The 25,565-nt window shown below is 45.7% G+C and overlaps 1 protein-coding gene and 1 long non-coding RNA gene across 8 annotated transcripts in view; one reads left to right on the top strand and one right to left on the bottom strand.

Annotated features, from left to right (window-relative positions):
* The window catches only part of PNPLA4 (patatin like phospholipase domain containing 4), an 84,643-nt gene extending 61,409 nt beyond the window's left edge, over window positions 1-23,234 (bottom strand). The window contains exons 1-6 of one of the 7 annotated variants that reach the window (XM_057719060.1): window positions 23,032-23,134; window positions 21,390-21,574; window positions 20,424-20,545; window positions 16,748-16,842; window positions 15,976-16,111; window positions 6,242-6,307 (exon numbers count right to left, since the gene is read on the bottom strand). In XM_057719060.1, coding sequence (XP_057575043.1) covers window positions 6,242-6,307; window positions 15,976-16,111; window positions 16,748-16,761 — 216 coding nt within the window. In that variant the 5' untranslated portion in view covers window positions 16,762-16,842; window positions 20,424-20,545; window positions 21,390-21,574; window positions 23,032-23,134. The other 6 variants (XM_057719058.1, XM_057719059.1, XM_057719057.1 and 3 more) reach the window with 6 other exon arrangements.
* The window catches only part of LOC130842408 (uncharacterized), a 45,088-nt gene continuing 42,386 nt past the window's right edge, over window positions 22,864-25,565 (top strand). The window contains exon 1 of the long non-coding RNA XR_009050422.1: window positions 22,864-22,997. This is a non-coding gene — a long non-coding RNA (uncharacterized LOC130842408). The remainder of the gene's footprint in view (window positions 22,998-25,565) is intronic.

Raw genomic sequence — 25,565 nt, 5'->3', positions numbered from 1 at the left:
GGATACACAACAAGGTCCTACTGTAGAGCACAGGGAGTTATAGCCAATCTCCTGGGATAAAACATAATGGAAAAGAATATTTAAAAAACAACGTATATCTGTGTATAACCGAGTCACTATGCTGTACGGCAGAGATTGGCACAACACTGTAAAACAACTATACTTCAGTTAAAAAAGGAAAAAACATTTGCCACCCCTGCTGGAGAGAATGCTGGCGAAAGGGGCGGAGTTGGTGCACTCACCCCACTCACACTGTTGTTCCTCACACACTGCAAGGCTCAGTGAAGACACGCCGTGCAGGCAGGGAGACCAGAACTGTTTCCGCAGGGTGCTAGGAAGAGGACCAGGGGAGCTGAAGGAGGTTTGGAAATTAATTTCCTAGTCGCAAACATACCTTGTTTGCTGTCATGATATAGAGAACAAATAAGCATGCCCACAGAAGGTTCTTGGGGCTCTTGGGTTAGTGAATCTCAAAACAGAGCAGAGAGAGGAGGGAAAGGGAGGAGGAGGAGGGGGAGGGGAGAGAGGGAGGAAGGAGAGGGAGAAGGGGGAGGGGGGAGGGGAAAAGGAGGAAGGGGGAGGGGGAGGAGGGGTGGTGTTTGTGTCAAGGAGATACCCACTCCTCCCCCAAGGACACAGGTCAGAATCTCCCACTTGGGGGGAAGAAGCACAGGAGGGAAGAAGAGACATAGGAGATTTTTTAATCAAAGGAAGTTAAAATAAATAAATCAAAAAAATATATAAACTGGTTGAGAAACCCTACAGTACTGACTTCTACTAAATAATGATTTTTGGTACATTGCTGACTTAATTTTTGGATTTCTGAAGGTTGCTAAAAAAGGTTAACTCTAGATACCCAACTTTCAGGAAACTCTAGAGTCATTCAGCAGTTGTCATTCTATAAATGCCATGTAGAAAATATCTCCTGGGAGACTCACTTTTTTCAAACATCAAATAGACATGCAGAGTTTAAAAAGCCAATGAAAAATAAGAGCGTCTATTTCCGCTTAGCTGTAAACTGATAACCAGAGTTCCACGAAGCCCAATCCAGCTGCTCGCCCAGCCCCCCAACCGCCATCTGCTATGACACTGTTTGCTACAACAGCGATTGCGCTATCTATCCACGTGAAATGTCTAAGTCATGAAGTAGAAGCCAAAGGACTATACTAATAATTGTATATAAATACACAGTAATAGTTTTCTACAATTCTCTTTCCCACAGCGATGTCGATAATGAAAAAATTAATAATCCACAACCCATGCAAAAGGCTCAGTGACTAGAATACAATGATACACATTCCCTATACAATACCCTGTTAAAACATTACCTGAACTCTGACTCAGACCGAAAAACACAACACACACACACACACAAAACACACCTATTGCTCCTCTTGTGATCTGCATGTATCAGTTCCAGAGATTAAAATATCAGAACAATATAGTCACTTGCCAACAATAATGCTATCTCTTAAACAAACAAAAAAACTGATTAGTTAAGAGCTCCTCTTGAAAAATCCTTATTCTTGTTCCACATTGATGACTAGAACCCATGAAAACATGGCCTGAAACTATGCACATTCCCACAGATGATGCAATCACCGGAAAGAGGCCATAAACTGAAACAAAATTCACTGGTAAAAAATATAAGATTGGACTTCAATTTATTTCCATTTATTCAATTGCTAATTCAATTGTTAGTGAACATCAACTATAAGTAGGATGCTAAAAACAGTCTTAGGAGGACTGACATACATACACCACGAAATGTAAAATAGATGGCTAGTGGGAAGCTGCTGCATAACACAGGGAGATCAACGCGATGATGGGTGATGACCTAGAGGGGTGAGATGGGGAGGGTGGGAGGGAGGCTCAAGAGGGAGGGGATATGGGGATATATGTACACATACAGCTGATTCACTTTGCAAAAACTAACATGACACTGTAAAGCAGTTATACTCCAATAAAGATATATTAAAATAAATACATAAAAAGTCTTACAAGATAAATCCAGAGAAAGCTTCAAAAACTTTTTTAAAAATTAGGGAAACAAAGCAGTTTTCCAAGACATCATACCACTTCAAACAACTGGCAGACAGTTTAAGAAGGAATCATGCTGTTACTTGCTGTGGTTTAAGTCAATCTTTAAGTCTTATGAAGTTATGAAACTTCTAAGTGATTCATAAAATTTTTTTAAATAAAAATATTAGGTCCACAAATAGATTTTAGTAAAATCCGGTATGTTCCACAGCTAGTGACACCAGATGTGGAGATGAGTGGTCAGAACACTGAACAGGAGCTGCAGGAGCAGAGCATGGACTCGGCCCCCACTCAGCCCCAACCACGCTCACTCAGCCCCAACCACGCTGGCCACACGGCCATGCCCAGGCCACCTGTCGCTCTGCCTCAAACCTGAGTGATGCTGAGCTCCCTTTGTTCCCCTGCTGCTGTAACCTCCATTGCTTCAGAAAAACCACCAAAGCCAACCAATAAATCAAAACCTGACCTCCACAAAAACATTAAAACCTCGCTCAGGAGAAAGCATGACACACGTGTAATTAGGAAAAGCTCTCATGCAGAGCAAAACACTGCATGTAAAGCAAAGTTCACATTTCCTTGAAAATGGAGATTTTAGAGCATAACCTGGCCTAGAAAGCGTATTCAGCTGTGGCAGGGGATGGTGCTGATGGAGCCCAGAGAGAGCAGAGAAGGGCACTGGCAAGTCCCTGCTGTCTGGCTGTAGACATGAAGCAAAGTCTCTGACCACACGGTCAATCATCGTGTGCACGAGGGCCCCTCTTCCTGGGCTTCATTAAACAACCAAGGACGACCAAGTGCTTTCTGGAGATAGCAGGTTCGGTTCAGCAAGTAATTATGACACGCCTATTGTGCACAGATGCTAGTCACCACCAAGGCCATGTCCCGCCTCCCAAGGTCAAGGAATCTGGGGGAGCTGCAGTCCCTGTTTAACTGTGGCTCTCCTTCCATGTTCATGTCCAAGTATTCAATCACATAACAGGAAATTCAACTGAGAACATCTCACCCTTTGGGGCGGGATAGAAATAAGGGAGATTTTTTTTTTTTTAAAGGAATGAATGAGGCAAAGTAAAGCAAGAGGCATGGCACAGGTGCAAAGATTAGAGATCATCCTGGGAAATTTGCCCCCTTAATAAACTTGGTGACCTCAGTGAAGTGAATGAATGTTTCTGCATTTCAATTTCCTCATCTGTAAAATACAGTGGTAATAATCCCTACAGCACATGGGAGTGGACTCTACTGCATCCAATAGAAAGCAATAAAAACAGAAGTTTTACTTTTCCTGGTAAAAGAAATATAGAAGGCGGACTGGTAAGGTCCCCCTCCTCAAGTCATGCAGGGCCCAGGTCTCTCAGGCTCGTTATTTGTCTCTACCTAGGGTGTGATCCATGACTTCATGATACACAACAGCTGCTAGATCTCTGGTCATCACATCTAAGTTCCGGGCAGCAGGAAGGAAAGAAAGGTACACAGCCTCCCTTCTTGTTAAGTCCCACAGTAATTCAACCTAACTCTCATTGCCAGCAATTAAGGGGATGGCCACACCTAGCTGCAAGGGAAGCTGGAGAATGTGGCCTTTTAACTACATGACTACAGGTCCAGATAAAATTTGGATTTTGTTACTAAGAAAGAAGAGGACTGTATGTTGGAAAAAACCAGGAGCCACTACCACCTGCACCTCCTTCATAGTACAGTTATTACTATTTAAACACGGGAAATGTTCAGCACAGTCTTACAACACACTAGGCTTCTGGGACTCAGCTCTGTTGTAACCTTGATTCCATCCTCCTTTTCCCTCAATCTCCTTTCCATCAATTCCTTACCGCACCTACATCCCACCTTCTCAGTCACCACCTCTTAATTTATCCATCACATCAGCGATTCTGATGACTCCTGGGTTGTGAATTCCCTTTTCATGATCATATACAATCTCATGAAACACCTGAGCATTTTGCATATTTTTGTCTACCATTTAGCCATTTCTGTCATGATTATATATTATCAAGCAATAACATGATGTAGAATCATCACATTTCAGATCATAAAATTAAAGTTCATAACCATAATGTAAGGTTGATTTTGATAGCATCTGTATTCAAAATTTATATGTAAAAATAAATGTTGATTTCTACAGCTCTAAGAGAAAATGCTACTTAACTTACTTTAAAATCATTATGTAAAGTGGGGTACCTCTCAATTTTTTAAATGACAGTAAAGATCATGCTCCTTGGTTAACTGAGTATCTGCTGCTTCTGAGAAGCAGTATCCAAAATAGGGGGGAAAAAACCTGGCTTTCCATGAGCTTATGTTTAGTTTACGTTGCTTAAAATAAAAAATTCAACGTATGTTTTGTTTCTACCTGGTCACAAAGAGTGTTTTAGCCTATATGTAAGCCCATCACTGCAAATAATATACTGCATGCATACAGCTAATAAACAGAGTCCAAGTCGGACGTAACTGTCCACTCTCAAGCGCTCCATCTCTGCATCTACATGGCCTCATCCAGTTCCTCAGCTTCACCCTCCTCATCTGTCCCTTTGAGACAACCATCCCAGGACAGACTGGTTTGGGCCAAGAATCCTATGAGAAGCATGGGAAAGGGCTGGAACGACCAGGAAAACTCAGAGAAAGAAAATCATGAGGCTTGACAGGGTCAGAACACAGAGAGATCCCCAATCACGGTAGCTAAGAGATTTGCAAAAATCAACTCCTTGGACTTCCCTGGTGGGAATTCCATGTTCCCAATGCAGGGGGCCCGGGTTTGATTCCTGGTTGGGAAACTAGATCCCACATGCTGTAACTAAGAGTTTGCGTGCCCCAACTAAGGAGCCCTCGAGCCGCAACTAAGGAGCCCACCTGCTGTAACTAAGGCCTGGCGCAACCAAATAAAAATAAATAAATAAATGTTAAAAAAAAAAAAATCAATTCCTTGGTTGTGAGACTATCCATCCACTGAGCACAGGCCCTTTGCTGGGCCTTCAAAGCGAGTTAATGAAAGAGAGCTACTGAGCACTTTTTGTGTACACATTTATCAATAAATATGTACATATCACATACATAAAAAACAACTGGCATTAATCACCCATGAATACCTGTCTGATCTTGAGCAGGTGTTAAAGAGACAGTGTATTTGATTACAAAGTACGTATCTCTGGTGAGTGTTAAATAGATGATACTGTATTTGGTTCTGAAATACATATCTCTGGTATGCATTAAATAGCTACCGTGTTTTATGCTTATCTCTGGTGTGTTGAATAGATACTGTGTCTGGTTATTATAGGTGTGTTTGCAGGTGTGCACCTGCGGAGGAATGCACTAGGACAGGATAGTGAACATTTAGTGCAAATGTGGTGCAGGATGCAGAAGGGAGCTGGCCGAAATGTCCTTGGGTGGTGCAGAGCGCAGGTGGACATTCTCCTCTACATTTCTCTAAAAGGTCCCCTGCCTCGAGTGCCAGAGGAGACAGCTCTCCTGCAAGAAGGGGTGTTTCAGCCCCTCCTTGACAGACACATCTCAGTAAGTGGAGGACCTGGGAGAAGAGGGGCCGGCTGCCAGCAGGGTGACCCCTGGGGGTGGGACAGGATGAAGGGCTCCAGCCTTGTGTCGGGGGCCAGGTATGGGGCGTCCTGATGTCTTTCCCCACCCTGCCAGCACAGTTCTGCTTCTAGCTGTTTATAGCAGGGGCTGTCAAGAGGGCTTTATTATATATTAGAAAAAGTCTTTTCCTTCTTTATATATTAAAAATAAGGGTAGGGACTTCTTGGTGGCACAGTGATTAAGACTCTGAGCTCCCAATGCAGGGGGCTGCGGTTCTATCCCTGGTCAGGGAACTAGATCTCACACGCATGCCGCAACTAAGAGTTCACATGCCACAACTAAGGAGCCCATGTGCCGCAACTAAGGAGTCAGTGTGCCACAACTAAGGAGCCAGTGCAAAAAAATTAATTTTTTTTAAAAAGGGTAAAGTTTTTTTAATCAGATGAAAAAAGAAGCATCCCAGTCAATCATTCTCAATCACGAGATCTTGACGATAGGGTACTACAGCCCCTGCACTTGTTTTTTTTTTTGTTATATAGAAACATAACTATGGATAAAAAAAGTCATACAAAGTTGGAGCCACCATAATAAAAATAAAATTGGATCTTTCAAAGAAGATGCATGAGCATGGGAATTACTGATCATTTGTCAGTTGTAAGCATCTTACCTGCCCTTTGTATTCCACTGGTTTCAGCCCTGCATAAATGGGCACAAAGCTGCTGGCCAACAGGACCTAGATGGATAAAGTGAAGAAACAGCCCGTGAAAGAAGGCATTAACACGCCTACCATCTATTTCGTATGTCACCCACTACGAGGTTAAAACTGTTTCAACACACACAAGTTTACTAGAAAAATGAAGTAAGTTCCATACATTTCAAGTGCACAGTGGGACACACTTAAATAGAAGATAGTATTTTTTTAAATATAATTTTTTTTAATATTGGAAAAGACCTTAAAGACATATGCACAATTCATTGTTCTCCGACTCCATCCAGTTCATCCGAGTTAATATCGGCACTTTAACTGTAGACAGCAGAGTCTTACAAAATTAAAGTCCAGGTCTGTCTAAATTCCTGAGTGTGTACAGGCTGCAAGTAAGTTATTTATGCTGTGCTATCCTACACTGTAAGAATCATTAGAAACGTTCCCTCTTCCAGAGCAACAAACCCCTCTGGTTATTACATGGGCGATTAGCCTACAGCTCAGGGATGTTCTCATGTATGTTACAGGATGTCACTGAGGATAGGAACACACTTTATGTGCTGGGGACATAGCCTGGATGTGTAATGAGACACGGGCAGGTAGGGCACCAATCATACTTTCTCTTCCATTTAAAAAGTTGAAAAAGACTGCCATTTAAAATATTACCATTTCTTCCCACAGAAAAAGCTGGGCTCTGAGAGCTTTTCTGATATGCGTAAGTTTCATTTTGCAGTGCAGTTTTCAAATCACTAGTGTTGCATTTGGAACAATATTAGATATGGAATATTTAAGCTCCAATCCTTCAATTGATACGTGAAGACTCCATGGCTGTTTGTTGTCAAAGATTTCATGAGATTTTTTTCACAATTAGATATGACTCAAAAATGGACTATGGCCCCCAAAATGATCTGTACATCATCCATTTAGAATTACCTAGAAATTGAGGGCATTTCCCCCAAAGAAACAATGTTGTAAGTATGATTTGTGAGGTCAGCTCTCAGAAGCCGATTTATTCTGAAGTGCAAGTAAAGGGGAGACCCAGTCACCAGCATAATGTGATTTCTACAGGACACACCTCTCTGGGTGGTGACCTGACACGACTGTATCTCGACAGCACTGGGACTTGGCAAAGGCTTTCTTGCACGATGGCTCCTCCTCTACCATGTCTCCCGGCTCCTCGTTACTGAAGATCCTGCAGACGGGAAAGGGTCTGCATCTCCTTCACAGGCTGATGCTAGTGATACCGGCAGGTACCCCCCACCTCCCTTCCCCGCGGTAGGAAGGAAGACCCTCAGGAGTGGGGAAACGGCATCCTCACATGCTGCTGGTGCTTGTGAGCACCAGGGCACAGGTCCTGGGTGCAAGAGCTGCCTCAGTCACGGGCCCTTGACGGCCGGCCTGAGAAGCGTGGGGAGGGGTCGGGTTGGAGTAGAAGCAAACTCAGTGGTGTCAAAGCACAACACAGGGACTCCAGCAGGAGACAGGATGGGATCGTGCCACGTGCTCCTGCACATCTCTGCTGAGCCAGGCCGGCGCTGGGTGCCAGCATCACCTGCCCAACCTCGGGGCCCAGTGTGAAATGAAAACGCAGGTATTAAGCACTGTGAGAACTGTAAGGTATCGAGAACAAGGCATTGAGCCAAGGTACGCTGACAACCTTACACAAGACTTCTCAGCCTGGGACTTCCCTGGTGGCTTCCCTCTCCGAGCTCTGACACAGGGAGCGTGGGTTTGATCCTGGACGGGGAAATAAGATCCCACATCCACATGCATGCCACAACTAAGAGTTCGCATGTCACAACTAAGGAGTCCATGTGCCACAACGAAGAAGCCCCCCTGCTGCAACTAAGTCCCAGTACAACCAAATAAATATTTAAAAAAAAAACAAAAAGATTTCTCAGCCTTCTAAGAAGGGTCGATATAGACGAGCCCCCACTTAGACATTCATTGCAAAATCTCAGCTTTCGGTGTGGGGCGTGAGAGAATGGGGCACCATGCCCTTTCCACAAAGACGCCACGCAAGAGTGAGCATCCCCTCCGGTGATTTGCAGAAGATCACGGCCATGCATGGGGCCGACAGCATCGAAACCAAGCCTACTCAGGTCCAACCTTGTCAGCCTCTGGGAGCCCCGGCCTGGGCAGCTGAGCATTTTCCAGAGCAAGGCTGTTCACGGCTGTGGTCACTGCCTTCACCCTAACTAATCTGGCCTTATCATCAGTTGGCCACTCCTTTTATAAAATAATTACAGACCCTAGGTATGTTCTGCAAGTACAATACAGCTGTTTAATGAAGTTATTCAGCAAAACGCAGCACTGCACCACAGCAATAAGTGAAACAGTTTGTGGATAACCCTGCATTTTGGGAAATTACACTACTTAGAGGCCTTTTCACAGCCAAACACACTCTATAACTGTCATGACTTATTTCACTATAACAACTTATTTCATTCTGCTACACAGACATGTGGCCTTAAAAAAGAAACAACACACAAAACACTACCCTTAGAACCAGAATTATGTGGATTCTTTTTTTCCCTCCCCTGTGTCAAGGTATAATGTGAAGTTCACGAGTTAATGCTTGGAACTCTTTTTGAGGTGTTTAGATGAAAAATGCTATCCAATTACTTTGCTACAGATAGTAACAGTAAGAATCCTCTGAACTGATATGAAGAGTGCAGTGAACCAGAAAATACCCGTCATTTCTTCCAAAATCAGTGTATTTGTTCTGTCATAGTTTATACGGGCTGGTGATTTGTATATCAAACTATGGTTAGTGGGAAAATTAGCTTTTGATAGTTAGGAACTAAACGGCTTTTCTTATTTGTAGTCAGCTTACTGTCATTTTACTGCAAGCAAATAGGATTTTCTAAGTGGAAGACAGTTATTGAAATATGAAATATTATGCCTAAACATGATCTTTTACTGTCTTACCTCACTGGTGTTCCAGGGAAATTTTTCTCACCAACAAATCTCGATACATCCAGGGCAGTGGTTCTCAAGCAGAGGTGTCTGAGTCCCCTGGGGACATTCAGCCATGTCTGGAGACAGTTTTGGTTGAGGACACTGATACAGAAAGCAGGGACCTACAGTTTCTGCCAGGTCACTTAGTCTAGCACTTTAAGAATTACATGTATGTTAAACCACTGCTTTGGTGTTTGTTTCCTTCTCACCAAATATACAATGATAAAAATAAAAGTTAGTGATTTCCTGTAACAACTGTAGAAAATATTGCCAAGTGCGTATTCAATACACATTCAGACTAGCTCTTTTCATTTTACATTTTATAGAAAACGGGTGTTTAGAAGATTATGTAGCCTGGCTTCCTTCGAGAATAAATTCTCAACAAGTTGCATTTATGCAAGTTGACTGTGGAGTTTAATGAGAAGCTGGCTGTGTATTCAGAACCTGCTGGTGTAGTTGAAATTCAAAGACAGATTCACATTTATTCTCCCCCATCTTCAAGATAATGATGAATCTTAAATTCAGTCCTTATTTCACCTTCGCGGGGCTAAATGCGAGAAGATCCTGCTCTAGGAGCGTGCTCACCACGTGCAAGGAAATTTAGGACATCGCAGCAGGGGAGACAAGGTTCTCCTTCCTAGGAGGGACGCCAGTCTGCATCTCATCTCTGTGTGTCAAAGAGCGTTCACAGACATCAAAAGACAGAGCATGTACACGGTGCCTCCATTTTAAACACAAATTCAATGATTTGTACCAATTCACACAAGGGACAGAACACCACCCCTGTGTGGCACGGTCAATTTCAAAATCGGTTCTGCTGAGCTGTGGGGGTGACGTATGGCTTTCTTTTAAATTAAGGATTTAATTCTCTAAGTATGCTTTGCTGAAGGCTAATATTAAAATATGTTTGGATTTTCTGACTGCATGCTTCCTTCTGAAGAATAGCTCAGGATAAACTCTGGAACTTAAAACGAATGAGTTGAGCTGCAAGATGCACACATTTGCACCTTCGGGGGACAGTGCATAAAGCAGCCCACAAATAAAGGAAGGGCTAAGGACCCGTGCAGGTACCTGCCTCTGTGCCTGTGTCTCACGGCAGAGGTTCCCGAGGGCCGGGACCACTGCTCTACAGTCTGGGCTCACAGGGTGATGTGGGGGTGGGGTTAGCCCCACCCCCACGGCTCTGCAGGGCATTGCCCCAGTGGGACGTCTCTGCCTTGCCCTGTCCAGGGCGGGGAGCCTGGCACCCACAGGCCTCTGATGGAAGGAGCCGCACTGATGATCTTTGCATGGCCTTCTTCCAGGGTCTTTTCTAACCTCCTTATCACAAGGTTATCTGGCCAGATGGCCACACCCTTCCTCCTGTTGTGTCCTAAACAGTTCTCTCCTTCTTTCCAGTATGCATAGGCTGAGAATGTTCCAAATCTTTAAGTTCTGCTTTGCTTCTGAGGGATAATTCCATCTTTAAGTCATTTCTCTCTTCTTGCGTTTTACTATAAATAGTCAAGAGAAACCAGGCTGGCCCTTCTACACTTTGCTTAGAAACTGCCTCACCCAATGTCATCACAAGCAAGTTCTGCTGTCCACAGAACATGAGGACAAAAACATAATCCTGCTATTTCTTGATCAGTTTATAACAAGGATGACCTTTCCTCCAAGTCTGGTAACATTTCCTCGTTTCTGTCTGAGGCCTCATCAACATGGCCTTTACCATCCAGGTTTCTCCAAGAAGATGGAGGCTCTCTCTATGCTTTATTGTTTTCTTTCCGAGTTCTTGCCAGAACCAGCCACAGCAATGCAGGCTTTTTCTAACGTGCACCTCTAAACTCTTTGAGCCTCTGCCCCTTACTCAGCTGCGAAGCCACTTCCACAGTTTTAGGTATTTGTTACAGCAACATCCCCACTTCTCGGTGGCATTTCCTGTCCTAGTCTGTTCCGGATGCTACAACAAAATATCATAGACTGGGGGGCTTAGAAAGGACACAAGCTGGGACTTCCTAGGTGGTGCAGTGGTTAAGAATCCACCTGCCGATGCAGAGGACATGGCTTCAATCCCTGCCCCAGGAAGATCCTACATACCGTGGAGCAACTAAGCCTGTGAGCCACAGCTATTGAGCCCATGTGCCATAACTACTGAAGCCCACGTGCCTAGAGCTCATACTCTGCAGCAAGAAAACCCTGCAATGAGCAGCCTGCGCACCGCAATGAAGAGAAAGCCAGTGTGCAGCAACAAAGACCCAATGCAGCCAATAAATAAATAAAAATTAAGAAAAAAAAAAAAAAAAAGGACACAAATTTATTTTCTCACAGTTCTGGAATCTCAGAAGTCCAAGATCAAGGGGCTGGCAGATTCAGTGTCTGCTGAGAACCCACTTCTATGTCCTCACATGATGGAAGGGGTGAGGGAGCTCTCTGGGGTCTCTTTTATAAGGGCACTAACCCTATTCATGGGGGCTCCACCCTCATGACTTCATCACTCCCAAAGACCCCCACCTCCAAATACCATCACATCAGGGGTAAGGATTTCAACACAGGAATTTTGGGGGGCATACATTCAGACCATAGCACTAAATTAAATCACCATGGACCTAAGATCCCCAATACTATGGAAATCCAATCCCAAATAAAATGAGTCTTTGGACCACATAATTGGTCAAAAGAGGTTCTCAGAAAATAATCAATTATCACTGCCATTGTGAGATGAAAGAATAATTTTTTCATGCCAGCGAAAGTGAAGTTCGTGTAAGCATGAGTCATCATACAAAAGCACACTGGTGAATGTGCAGCAGGTCAGTGGTGGAGAGGTATAAAATCAGATGCCTCAAGCCGGAACACTTGGCAGGAATGCATTCCATAGATGTGAGTGAGCACATAGCTCATGAACAAAGGGGCAAGAGAATACGATGTTTAAGAAAGGGTGACGCCTACCCAGTCTGCAAAAAGAAAGCTGGGACCTTAGAGCCTCATGACAGACTCACACAGGGGTGCTGACCAGTGACGTGTGTGGATCACCTTGTTTGTTCATTGTTTACTAAATATTGACTGTAATTAACCAGCTTATAGGACTTGACTCTTTCAAGTACACTTTTACATGATTTTTTTCAATTTATTTGAGTTGGTAACACTAATTAGCTTATCTCCATTTCAGAGTCGAGAAAACTGAGGCTCAAACATAGCCTCAGAGGACAGGGTCAGGGAATGACAGACCTAAATAGCAACACTGGGAGATGCACAGAAAACAAGTGATAATCCAACACAGCATAACCAGACAGACACACACACACCCAGGCACACGCAGAGAGATACAGGTTTTAATTGGGTTTTCAGGCACAAAGACACCCTATCTGTAATAAAAGGCAGCAGTCAGGTGGTGCATAATGAAGAGCCTGGCATTAAAAAGTCTAACTAGTGACTTCCCTGGTGGTGCAGTGGTTAAGAATCCACCTGCCAATGCAGGGGACACGGACGGGTTCGAGCCCTGGTCCGGGAAGAGCCCACATGCTGCGGAGCAACTAAGCCCATGGGCCACAACTACTGGGCCTGCGCTCTAGAGCCTGCGAGCCACAACTACTGAGCCCAAACACCACAACTACTGAAGCCTGCACGTGCCTAGAGCCGGTGCTCCACATCAAGAGAAGCCACTGCAACGAAGACTAGGCTCTGCTTGACACAACCAGAGAAAGCCCGTGTGCAGCAACAGAGACCCTATGCAGCCAATAAATAAATAAATAAAAATCTAACTAGTAATTAAGAGAGTAAATGAGCCATTGATAAAAAGCACCAGTATTTAGTAGTCTCCCATATTCCTGTCCTGGCTAGCAATTGATCCTCGACATGCTCTATAGTTTTAATCTTAATCGCTCCCTGTCACCTACAGACGTCCCAGATCACAGACATTAAACCCAAGGCTGTGGGCCAGAGCTCCCAAGAGATGCCAGGTACACAGTGTGGGCTGCTTCTCCTCTTGGCTTCTGGAGCTCAGAGCCCTCGGGTCTCTAGCTAAAGGCGGGGCAGGTGGCTTTCTTCTCTTCCCAACACTGAGCGAGCCGCTCAGAACAACCACCTCAGACAGCAGTCTCCCACTGGCCTCTTTCATCAGAGCACAGAATATCACCTCCCAGCGTGTGTGTGCTGTGGGGGAGGTGGGGGGAGAGAGATTTTATTTTCCCTTCATATTTTTCTTCCTCCCTCCTGTAGTCTTCACCAGTCTTACTCTTTGAACTACATACTCATGAGTATTCCAGGCATACATTTCATACATTTTTATAGCCACCATCTGCTGTCAAGGAACTATCTATCCTTCCTTTTTTTTTTTTTTTTTTTTGAGTTTCTGCAAAAGGTTAGACCATTCTATGAAACATTTGAAATGCTTCTCTTATAACCTGGGATACGTGTTAATTGCTCAATTATTCTCCTTACAAGGTATTATACATTTGTGTCAACTATGTCTCTTCTGTTCAATGAACTCAAGTAATTACACCAGTTCTGGGTAGTTATTATCCAAAACAAAGCAAATCCAAAAAAGTCCTGTTTACTTACTGCAGTAGTTTGCTATAGCTGCTGTCACAAGCTACCACAAACCAAGAGTCTCAAACAGCACGAATGCATGATCCTAGGGCCTGGATGTCAGGATTCAGGGTGGGCCAGACCCACCTGGACAAAAAAAAAAAATCCAGGAGCTGGCAGGGCCGCGTTCCTTCCCGGGGGGGGGGGCTGCAGGGGAGACTGCGTTTCCTGCTCAGATATGGGTAGCATTGAGTTCCGTCGGCTGTAGGACTGAGGTCCCTCTGCCTCACTGGCTGTCCAAGGGGAGCACCCTTCATGCACTCCCCATACAAAGGCTCCTACAGCTCAGAACCAGCAAGCGTCTCCATTTTTAAGGATACGTATGATTAAATTCCCTTGGGTCAGCCCAGAAAACCCAGGATCGCATCCCATCAAGACCCTCACCTTCATCCCATCTACACAATCCCTTTTGCCAAGTGAGATGCCGTATTCACAGGTCCTGGGGATGACAGTGTGGACATCTCTGGGGGATGTTATTCGGCTGACGACACTCCCACACAAAAGGAATTGAAGAAGGTGATTTTACCTAGCATTGGGGGAGGGGGCATGGCTACCAAGAAGAATGTTAGAGACCTGGACTGTGGTCCCAGCCGGGCCACTAACGAGTTGAATTACATTTTGTCCAGATACGGAACGTGAGGGCCCAGCTTCTTCATTCTTTTAATAGGTGCCGTCTTAGTTCATCGATTTATTCATTCCTATTCATTCATGCAGCACATGTTGACAGAGCTGACACTGTGTCAGGGGCTGGGAATACAGCAGTGAACAAGACAGAGCAGTACCTACACCCTGGAGCTTACATTCTAGTGAAGGAAGATAGGCAAAAGCTAATTAAATAGAGCAGTAACTAACTAAATAGAGCAGTGACATACATATGCTGGACAGTGGTAAGTAAATCAGGGTAGGATATAGAAAACATCAGGGGCTCTGCCACTGTAGATACAGTAGCCAGGGTCAGACCTGGTGAGAAGGTAGTAACTGTGGGTAGAATTCCCCTCTTGTTTTACGATAGGGTGATAGTCTTTTGCTCCCAATCTTGTTCCCTTACAAACAAGAAGGGGTATTCTAACTACTGCAGGCCTGACGTGTCTGCACTGGCATTGACCATTTGTGACAATTCAGGCATACATTATCAGCTTTTTCCTTTCTATTTTTTAAGTCTACATAAGATTATAATATAGAAAAATATTTTTCCAAGATAGAATGACTATTAATGTATAAGTGAGAGACGGGAATAATTGGTTCATGGAGTGAAAATATTCTAATCTCTTAAGTCACAAAGTAATTTGACTTGTCAGCTCAACATTTCATTAGGTATTTCAAATCCTATCATTCAAATGTAAAATCCGAACAATGAGATTCGATAGTAAAAACCAATGCATTTATCATCCAATTCAGGTGGAACTTGTAGCTCTCACTCTCAGTCCATCACCTGTGGCTGTATCCAAACACAGTCTCTGTATCACCTGAAGCTAGCTTGGCTACAATTTCCACAAAAGGAAAAAGAAGAAAATTGCCTGGCTTTTCTAAGAGAAGGGCACCCTTTCCAATTTAAAATATTTAATGTATTACCTTAGCAATGCATTGTTACTTGCAAATCAGCTGAGATACTTCCCAGAGACAATGCATTCTCTACCAGCTTTCATGTGTTTGGATAGAGGCAAGCACACAAAATGGGAAAAACGAAAGGGAACATTAGACTGAAAAGTGAAGAGACCTGGATTCCCACTGGCAGTCAGTACACCCTGGGGTGTGTCATGGAAAATCTTTCCACCCATTTCTTCTGTTAAAAAAGCAACAGAAGGACAGTAAGCACACTCGTCCTGCCTGGTGTACAGAAGGACTGTGGAAGGACTGAATACGGTAGTAGACAGACAAAGTCTTATGTAAACTGCAGAAGTATCACCTACGTTGTCGTAAGGAATGGTTACTGCTACTCCAGTGTGTTTACAGCTACTCCAGAGGCTTCCGGGAGCCGCGTGTCAGGAGGTGGCCTCGAAGGGACACTGGCAGGTCCATCTATCCCTTGCACGGTTTGTGGAGCACTTATTACCTAGCCGGCGCGGTATGCAATGCTGGATCTAGGCACGCGGACACGCTCTCACCGTCTGTGAGGAACGTGTGCATCAGAGCTTGTTGATTTCCTCCACAGTGAAACGCGGCCGCGTTACCTGGACCAGGTCCTCCCTGGAGGGAAAGCTGGAGACTAAGCAGTTGTCTCTGGTCTTGGTGTTGGTGATGGAGACGTGCAGGCGGTTGTGAGCCAGCTCGTGCGCGTCGGGAGGGAGAATGGCCTCCACTCCGCTCCTGAAGAAGGAAAAGGGACCCGCATGTCGGACTGCACCCTGCGGGCCCGCAAGCCTTGTAGCTGCCCAGACGGGAGACCCGGGAAAGAGCGCGGAGACAGTGACAGGGACACCGATGGTTTACCCGATGGGGGAATCTTACACGTTCAAAGCCAAAGAGTCTCGGAGTGACACCCCATCGCGTGAGGCAGGTGGCGGGCAAAGCAGCCATCTTCACTACCCGGAGGAGGCGGCTGCCATTTATAGGGGGGATTGATGTCAGGTGGGCTCATCCCTTACCGGGGAAACCAGCCCCTCAGGTTAACAACCATCACGGAGGGCACGTATTTCCCTTGAAGAAGCCAGCAGGTGGAGCCGCTCTGGCCTAAGGATTAGGAGGATCAGGAGTTAGGGCAGGGGACAAGCACGTTCCTGGGAGTACTGTGCAGGTGTGGCAGGAGCTGGTCGAGCAGGGGATGTGCAGAGAGCAAGACAACAGCCATCCTGAATGGCCTGCCCATACACCGCACGATTCACCTTTAATTACTGACGCCTTGTAAATATTTTAGGGGAGAGGATGCTGACTGAGCTTGCTACAGTTTATTCAGAGCATCCTCTGTCCTCACACGCTTTGGGGGGAAATCTACTATATACATACCTCAATCGGGCCATGAAATCATAGCCAGGCGTCCCTGCCCCGAGAGACTGCCTCCGGGTTTCTTCGGCAAAATTGTAGGTAAACTCGTTACATTCCTGAAAAAGAAAATTAATAGATGACCCTACGTTTTGTCAAAAAAAAAAAAAAAAAAAGTCATTCTGTTTCACTCTGTGCCCATCACACAAAGCACCTGAACCCTATAAAGCCAACCCCAGACGCCCCATGCTTCACAGGCACGAATCCCCACCAGGCCTGGTCCTCACCCACCATCCCTGGTCCCCGGGAAAGCTTTGTGTGCTCCCAATTACAACCTTTTTTTTTTCCTCTTTCTTTTCTTTTCAAACCACCTCAACTGGCTGTGTGCACCGGTGGAAAATCCTTGAAGGCTGGATTCTAATGCTAATTGAGCACATTCTTCTACAGGCTTCTCCCACGTAATTAACCTCCTCGCCCACCCCAATCCTGTGGCCTTGGAAACACTGGGATTACAGCTCTGCAACAGCCGCTGCGGAACAACACCCGCAACAGAGAGAAGACCTGTGATGTCTATCGTCTGCCGATACCGGACCTGAGTCTTTGGAGACTAGTCTGGGGCACTGGTTTTTCATAAAAGCCGCCCCCCCCCCCATCCCCGCCGCCCCAAATGGGGTCTCACAGGCAGCCAGTGCTGGGATCCACTGATGTGGCCTCTGTTGGCTTATCTTCACGCAAAAATGCAAGGTGGGTATAATCCCCATGCTGGACAGGTAAGAAAGCTGAGGTTTGGAAGGGTAAGCATCTTTCCCATTATGTCATCCAAAATGAGCGTCAGAACCGCATGTGAACCCAGGTCTGTCTTTCATTTATTAGTTCATCTGTTCAACAACCTACGGGGCACCAGGCATTGGGCTGGGAACTGGGATTCGGCTGAGCATGAGAGACACAGAGCCCCTGCCCTCCCGAGACTGCGGCGGCCCTCGGTGAGGAGACGGCACAGTGCCCCGAGAGCATCCGCGTGGAAGGCAGATTCATGTCCCCTCCTGCCCCCAAAGGTCAGGGGAGTCCCCGGAACCTGTGCCTGTTCCCTTACACAGCCAAAGGGACTTTCCACATGTGATTCAGTCAAGGGTTCTGAGATCAGAAGATGCTCCTCGATGATCTCTGTGAGTCCCATATAATCACGAGGGTCCTTATAAGGGAGAGAGGGGGGCAGGCGTGTCAGAGGTAGCGAGATGTGAAGATGCTATGCTTACGACATTAAGGACAAAGGAAGGGCCCACAGCCATGGAATGCAGGCAGCCCCTAGAAACTGGAAAAGCCAGGACACAGACTGTCCTCTGGAGCCTCCAGAGGGAGCGGGGCCCTGCTGACACTTTGATTTTCAGGCAGTGAGAACTTTTCAGACTTCTGACCTCCAGAACTGCTAGAAAATATACGTGTGTTGATGTGAGCCGCTCTTTGTGGTCATCTACTGCCGCAGCAACTGGGAGCAACAAACTCCAACTTCCCTTTCCTAGGCTGAGAACTAAGATACAGATGGTTCACTTCCCTAGGCTGAGAAGTAAGATACGGACGGTTCACTTCGCTAGGCTGAGAAGTAAGATACAGACGGGAGTTGGACAGGAGATGGAGGTGGCAGAGGATGACAGGCAGAGACAGCTGTGAGAAGAGCGCGAGCAGCCCAGGTGGGGCAGAGACCAGAAAGGCAACCGCAGTGAGCCACGAGCAGGCTAAGGTCCACGTGGCTTAGGACTGGAAGTCGTACTGGGAAATCCGCACCACAGGAGAGAAGGGAGCCCTTCTGTACTGTTGCTGGGAGTGTAAATTGGTGCAGCCATTGTGGAGAACAGGACGGAGATTCCTTAAAAAACTAAAAATAGAGCTACCATATGATCCAGCAATCCCACTCCTGTGTGTACATCCAGAGAAAACCATAATTCAAAAAGACACACGCACCCCAATGTTGACTGTAGCACTATTTAGAATAGCTAGGACATAGGACATGGAAGCAACCTAAATGCCCATCAACAGATGAATGGATAAAGAAGAGTGGTACATATATACAATGGAACACTACTCAGCTTTAAAAAGAATGAAATAATGCCATTTGCAGCAGCACGGATGGACCAAGAGATTGTCATACTGAGTGAAGTCAGAGAGAGACAAATATTGTATAACATCACTTATATGCGGAACCTAAAAAGAAATGATACAAATGAACTTATTTACAAAACAGAAACAGACTCACAGGCTTAGAGAATGAATTTACAGTTACGGGGGGGGCAGGGGGTAGAAAATGGGGGGAGGTATAAACTGGGAGTTTGGGACTGACTGGTACCCACTGCTATATTTAAAATGGATAACCAACAAGGACCTACTGTGTATCACAGGGAACTCAGTTCAATATTATGTAACAACCTAAATGGGAAAAGAATTTGAAAAAGAATAGGTACATGTACATGTATAACTGAGTCACTTTTCTGTACACCTGAAGGTATCACAAGATTGTTAATCAACTGTACTCCAATATAAAATAAAAAGTTAAAAAAAAAAGAAATCCGCACCCCATTCTGAGTCAACAGGGAGCCCTGGGGTGTGGGAGGGGGAGGTAACAGGATGAGATGTTCGGATTTGTGTTTGGGTGAAATCACTCTTGAGTGCTTAGGTAGGTAGATCGTAGGCAGCAACAGTGGATGCGGGCCTGCCTGTCAAGAAGCCACTGTAGACTTCTAGGTGAGAAATGGGGGTGGCCCCCAGTGTGTGCTCTTTCTACTAACTCAGACGGCCCCCCCTTCAGCTTATTTTCTTGTATTAATTCTAGGTACACACACACACACACACACACACGCCCTTGTGTGTGTGTTAAGGAATGCACTTACTCATCTTTGAGTTAGCGCCCTGCTGTGTCTAACGCCATGCCTGGCAAATTCTGAGGGCGGAGGAAAGGCTGGCAGCATTGAGCTTGTAACATATCAAAGTCTAAATCTGCCTACCACCTAAAATACACCAGCGTCAGGTGTTCCTCTTAATTATACATGCATGCGCTCGGAACTGGATTAATTACTCACATCTTCGTCACAACACCACCAAGCTCGAGGAACGTACACCATCCAGGAGAATTGAGCTAACAGGGACTTGAGTAGGTAGAAAACAGTTTGCTAAGAAAGCTCAAAGCGATCCTGCAAGGGGTAGATTTCAAAGGCTCAAGAAAAAAGAAATAAAATAACCTCAAGTCAAATGGCTGAAAACTCATTTTGAGAAAGCAGAAATGAGGATGCCCTAGGTAAATCCAGACTCATTTTCCACCGGCCAATGTGAGCACCCAATAAAGACATACCTCCAAGGTCTGACCAACACAATGAGAGAATACGACTGGGTCTCCAATTCGTCGAAAATATAAATAAGAACAAGTAATCGGACTGATATCAAGTCTCAAATTCAGGTAAAGGATTCAATGTCTGAACATCACAGAATTTCAGTGGAGGGGCTATATGATCACAGTACTTCCAAATCACACTAATTCTAAATCACATACTTAACATATTTCAAAATCTGCTGAGGATTCGAAACTGAATCTACCCAACTCCAAAGCTCAGGACTTCTCCCCACCTAAAGGAAAGACCACTGAACAGGAGGAAACAACCCCTCAGCAGCTCCCCTGCTTCAGAAAGGAAATAACTGTGAGGAACTAACTTACAACTGAAAGCAGGTAAGTCTGCTCGTTTGAGGGTAGTTTTCACACTTTATGCTTTCTCTGATTTCAGGTTCTCATCCCGTACAATCTCTAAAATTTTCCATCACTTTTCTAGTATATAACGACTGGAAGAAAAGAACAGTGAATTTGTGAATAACTGGTCTAAAATCCAGTTTCTCTTCCATAAGCAGCTCATCAGAGATTTGAAAACAAGATTTTTGATGTTTAAAATGTTGTGGTTTTGAACATTTAAACGTGACTTAAATTTATCCTTGGGCGTGGAAGTGTTAATCTTTATTTGGCTTACTATTCCAAGCTGCTGCAGAATGGAAGTAATTAACAAACAGAATATTCTCTACCTGCAGAAGCCAGTTCTCACAGTCAGAGAATGCATGATGGCTGTCCAGAAGCAGAAAATAGACTTTAAAAACATAGATTGCATTAAATGAAATACTTAATGCTTATTTTTATTACTCCTAGATAAACTGCTTGGAATTCAGGGCTTCTTCTTACTGTGGGAATGAAAAACAAATTAAATTCCAGTATCATTCCACTTAAAAGAGATTACAGGCCCACATTTTAGTTTATATCCCTGTCTGTAAGTAGGAGCAAGCAAAGACTTAGCCACGTGTTCAAGACCTTGAGAACAGGCCCTGTGCTCTACTCATGATCAGTTAACGGAGAAATATCCTTTGCTTGAAAGAAACAAAGCTGGACTCAAGACTAAATAAACACTCGGGTAAAATAAGGCATTTTGTTTTCATGTCTTACTGAGACTCCAAATAATCTTCTTTTCCAAATGGAGAGCACAGATCCCTAATGACTAAATTTTAAATGAAGTCTTAACCTTTTCTGTTTCCCAGGCAAAGGATTATTTCTCTGCAATTAACTTAGTATAGTTCACAATCATCTTCATTGTTTGGGAGTAACTTCTGGATGAGGAACACAGCCTAGTTACTACTTAATTACCTCTATTTTTTGTGGCGCTGTTAGCAGGACAGAAGCAACCAAGGATCCCGCAGAAGCACCGGCAAAGGCCTTGACATCCTTCAGGAGCTTTTTGCCATGTTTGCAAAGTGCGGATGCTGCCCCCAGGTGGTAAATGCCCAGAAACCCACACGCCGCGAACGACAAGTTGATGTGCTTCATTCTAACTGCGAAATTGGTGACACAAAACCCAAAAATGTCCGTAAGTTGGTATAGTTTGTTCCATATGCTGTGTACTCCTATGCTAGTCATCATTCCAAGGCTTTCTTTTATATATAGAATGCTCTAGTCTAAGCATAATATTTTCAATTACAGTCTAAGCACCCAAATCTTTCAAGGAAACTTTTCCCTCTCTCACCTTGACCCACTATAATCATATTAACTAAGAAAAAATTACAACCGTCTATATTTGTTCAGTACAGAGACTATGCAACCTTTTCAATTACTTGGTAAAAACCAAATGGATAAATTCCAACTGGCAAGGCATTTGGTCTTTTTACTTGACCTTTTGAAACTTTGGGGGATGTGGGCTATTGGTATAACCATTAGAGACTGCAGCAAAGTTCAAATGAAAGACACATTTGCTGTTTGCAAGTGCATCAGTAAATTTAAAATAGGTGCCTTGGCTCCCCACCTGTTTCCACTGTGAGCATCCTTTCGTTGTGTTTGTTTTTTCAACCGATGCTCACGATTATTCAAGCATGCAATGCTCAATTATTTAAAATGCAATGTACTTCATAGCCAACTTTCTCAAGACAAACTGAGATCATGACAGACAAGGGCAATGGAAGGCTCAAAGAAATGTCATCTGAATCACCTGATACTTGCAACAAATCTAACTATAAAACCATATTTCCTGAACCCTCAGCGGGCACGATTTCACCACGTGTACAAAACAATGCCCTCCCCGCACCCGCAACACTCTTCACTTGGATACCCTCAGGGCGCCCATCGACCTCCAGATTAGGCACTTGGCCGCGGCCTGGAATTTGGAAACTAAGACGCTGTGCGAAAGGAGGCTGAGTCACTGCAGCCGAGCCCCGGTTTTGGTGCAATTTCCTAAGATGGGAGAGGGGAGAAGGGGATGGGTGCTCAGTCTCCAGGGGAGCCGACCCAGCGTGCGCAGTCCCAGTGTCCCCCCCCCACCCCGTGGCCTGCGGGTGGCAGGACGGGAGTGCCCGCTGCAACCCCCCTGGGGATGCCTACTCCGACCCGCATGCCCGGGAGCCACCTCTGGGGGCCGGAATCCGCCCCGCGCCCCGCCCTGAGCTCCGCCGTACCAAAGCAGGCCTGAGGCACTTGGTGCAGAACTGCATCCCCACCCCCGCCATCCCCGGGTCCCTCAACCGGAAGGCGGGGCCGGGCCGTCACTCAACGCGGCCCCGCCTATCAGGGCCGGACCGCGCTCGTCTTGCGCCCGCCCCGGCAGGTTCCGCAGAAGGGATTGAGGCCGGACGACCCGCGCGGGGCTGCGATGTCATCGCGGCGACGCGGGCGTCCGCTAGCCCCGCCTTCTCCATTTAAATCGCCGGACTCAACATGGCGGCGCGCGCGCGCTCGGACGCTTGACCCGGGTGCCCCCTAGCGCGGGTAAGGGATGAGACTTTCTCGTCTGGCGTCATACCGTCTTCGGATACCTAGGGATGCGTCTTAGTCTCTATGCGCGGCCCGCGGGCCGGCCCTCACCGGCGAGTCCGCTGACCCTGAGCGACGCCCCCCGCCCCCGTTTTGCTGTGCACCGGAAGTACTTGTCCTTCTTGGCGGCTGTTTCCCGGAAGTGGCTTCACTCCTCAGCCTCGCGGCGGTCCCGCTGTCCCTGTGAGGGCGGGGTTTAGGCGCAACCTTGGGACTGGATGCCCCGCAGCGTTTTGGAGGCCTATCTGTGCTTTTTCCCCTAAGCGTAATTGGAGGGGCGGGACTCTGGCTTTGGGCAGCGTTCACAGCCTCCGTTCGCCTTAGGCTGTGTGACCTTGGGCAGGTTGTATAGGCTTTCTGAGCTTCTCAGGTGACTTATCTGGAACATGGATTGGTAAAATCGGAGTTGGCATGAAATGGTTCAGTTCATGCTGCATAGTGGGCCTTCCACAGACCAGACTCTGTTTTGGTCGGGTGGCAGCACTGGCTCTGAATAAGACTTGAGAAGCAGCTTTATACCGCGGGCAGCCCACTCGGCTGACATTCCCAGAAGGTTGACAGTTCCTTCTCTCCCTAGACACTGTCTTCCCTCTCGAATTCTAACAGCTAACCTCAGAGGAATTGCAGACTTTCTGCTTGAAGTTTCCTCCAGCTCCCCTTGTTTAAGGACAGATTTACTCTCACTGCAGCTGCAGAAGAGAATCTGGAAAGTGCAGCAGTGCGTCTACCTGAAGTGGGAGAGGGAGTGGGTGGGAGCTCCCCAAATTGACCTTTACCTTGGATTTTTTCTTTCTCCCCCATGTGGGATGCTGGTGACCTGGGCTCTGGTGCATGACGCTTTCTCTAAGCAAGAACACTGGATGTGATGACTAAGGAAGAGACCTTGTTTTTCATGCTTGTAAATAGACTTCTGAGACAGCGGGATCCTGAAGACACTCTATTGCGTACGCGTGACACAATTGCATTACTCTGAATTCTTTACTACCGTCAGAATTTAGTGAAGGGAAGGGGAAGTGCATGTATATCCAGGATGTACAGATGGACGGGCTGTTCATTCTTTCATCCTTCCACTGCCTTCTAACTCTCTAGTAGGGTTTGGTCTTCCCAAGAGAGTATCCTCCAGGAAACTTATTAGAAAGGAAGAATCCCAGGCCTCAGATCTCCTGAAGCAGTCTGTGTTTTAGCAGAATCCCCAAGCATTGCTCTGCATACTAAAGTTTACAAAGCCCTGGTCTAACTCCTGGGGTAGTGTGGCTTAAAGTGATGTGGTGGCGTTGAAAATTTAAGGAGAGGCAAGGTGTCCAGAGCCAAAATCTGCAGTGGTGGTGGTAGTGGTGGTGGCGGTGGCAGCAGGACCAACTGTTTCCTGCATTGGGGCACTGCCAGCTGGTTGATTCAGAAGACAGATGAGAAATCTTTAACTGGGGCAGCCAGGATTGACACCATGACTTTGGGATCCTTTGCTTAAAGGAAAGATGAGATCAGCACTTAATACCACACCTGCCAGTGAGTGAGATCCCACCAAATTTAAGGGTCATGGAGAAAGTGTTCACATAGGTCCATAATGTAATTCTTAACAATTTAAACTTTTTTTTTTTAAACCTCTTTCCTCCTTTCTTCCTTCTACCCCATATCATACCCACATGCAACCGATTAAAAGGTTCAGTTTCCTCAGATAAGGAAGGATATCAAATTCATTCATGTTTGTCTTTGTAATCTCAGTACCATATATAGCACTTGGCACAGAGTGTATGGTTAATAAATATTTGTTGTGATTGTTGGATTTAAGTAAGTTACTCTTTTTTGTATAAATTTATTTATTATTTATTGGCTGCATTGGGTCTTCACTGCTGCACACGGGCTTCTTTGGGCCTTCTCTACTTGTGGTGAGTGGGCTTCTCATTGCAGTGGCTTCTCGTTGCAGAGCATGGGCTCTAGGCGTGCAGACTTCAGTAGTTGTGGCACAGGGGCTCAGTAGTTGTGGCTTGTGGGCTTAGTTGCTCCGCCGCATGTGGGATCATCCTGGACTAGGGCTCGAATCCATGTCCCCTGCATTGCAGGCGGATTCTTAACCACTGCACCGCCAGGGAAGTCCAAGTAAGTTACTCTTGTGATGTGAATATATAGTAACTTAATTGCCCTTTAAGAACATTTTTCAGTAATTCTTTTGCCTGGCTTTGCCTCTCTGTTTTCCTTAGTAATTTAGTTTTGAACTGGTTTATTTTCTGGCCATTTATCAAACATTTATTAAGCACCCATTGTTTAACAAACACAGTGCTGGCACAGGGCACACAGAGTTGACAGGAATTCTGCTCTTCCTCACCTAGGGCCTAGTGGGCAGGGAGACAGTCCATGCATAACTGCAGAGGCGTGATCGTGTGCTCGTACAAAGCTGCACACAGGTGGTGTGCATGTCCACACTGAGCTTGGGGGTATCAGTTTCTCAGCTGTGGGAGGCACCTACAAGAGCACCTGGCACAGAAACAAAGTGCTCAAGGCTTTCCCTGTCCCCAGCTTCCTCTC

Source organism: Hippopotamus amphibius, chromosome X (assembly GCF_030028045.1).
Source record: "Hippopotamus amphibius kiboko isolate mHipAmp2 chromosome X, mHipAmp2.hap2, whole genome shotgun sequence".
Classification (NCBI taxonomy): Eukaryota; Metazoa; Chordata; class Mammalia; order Artiodactyla; family Hippopotamidae; genus Hippopotamus; species Hippopotamus amphibius.
The sequence above is the reverse complement of the archived record's forward strand: the minus strand, read 5'-3'. Positions and strand labels throughout refer to the sequence as shown.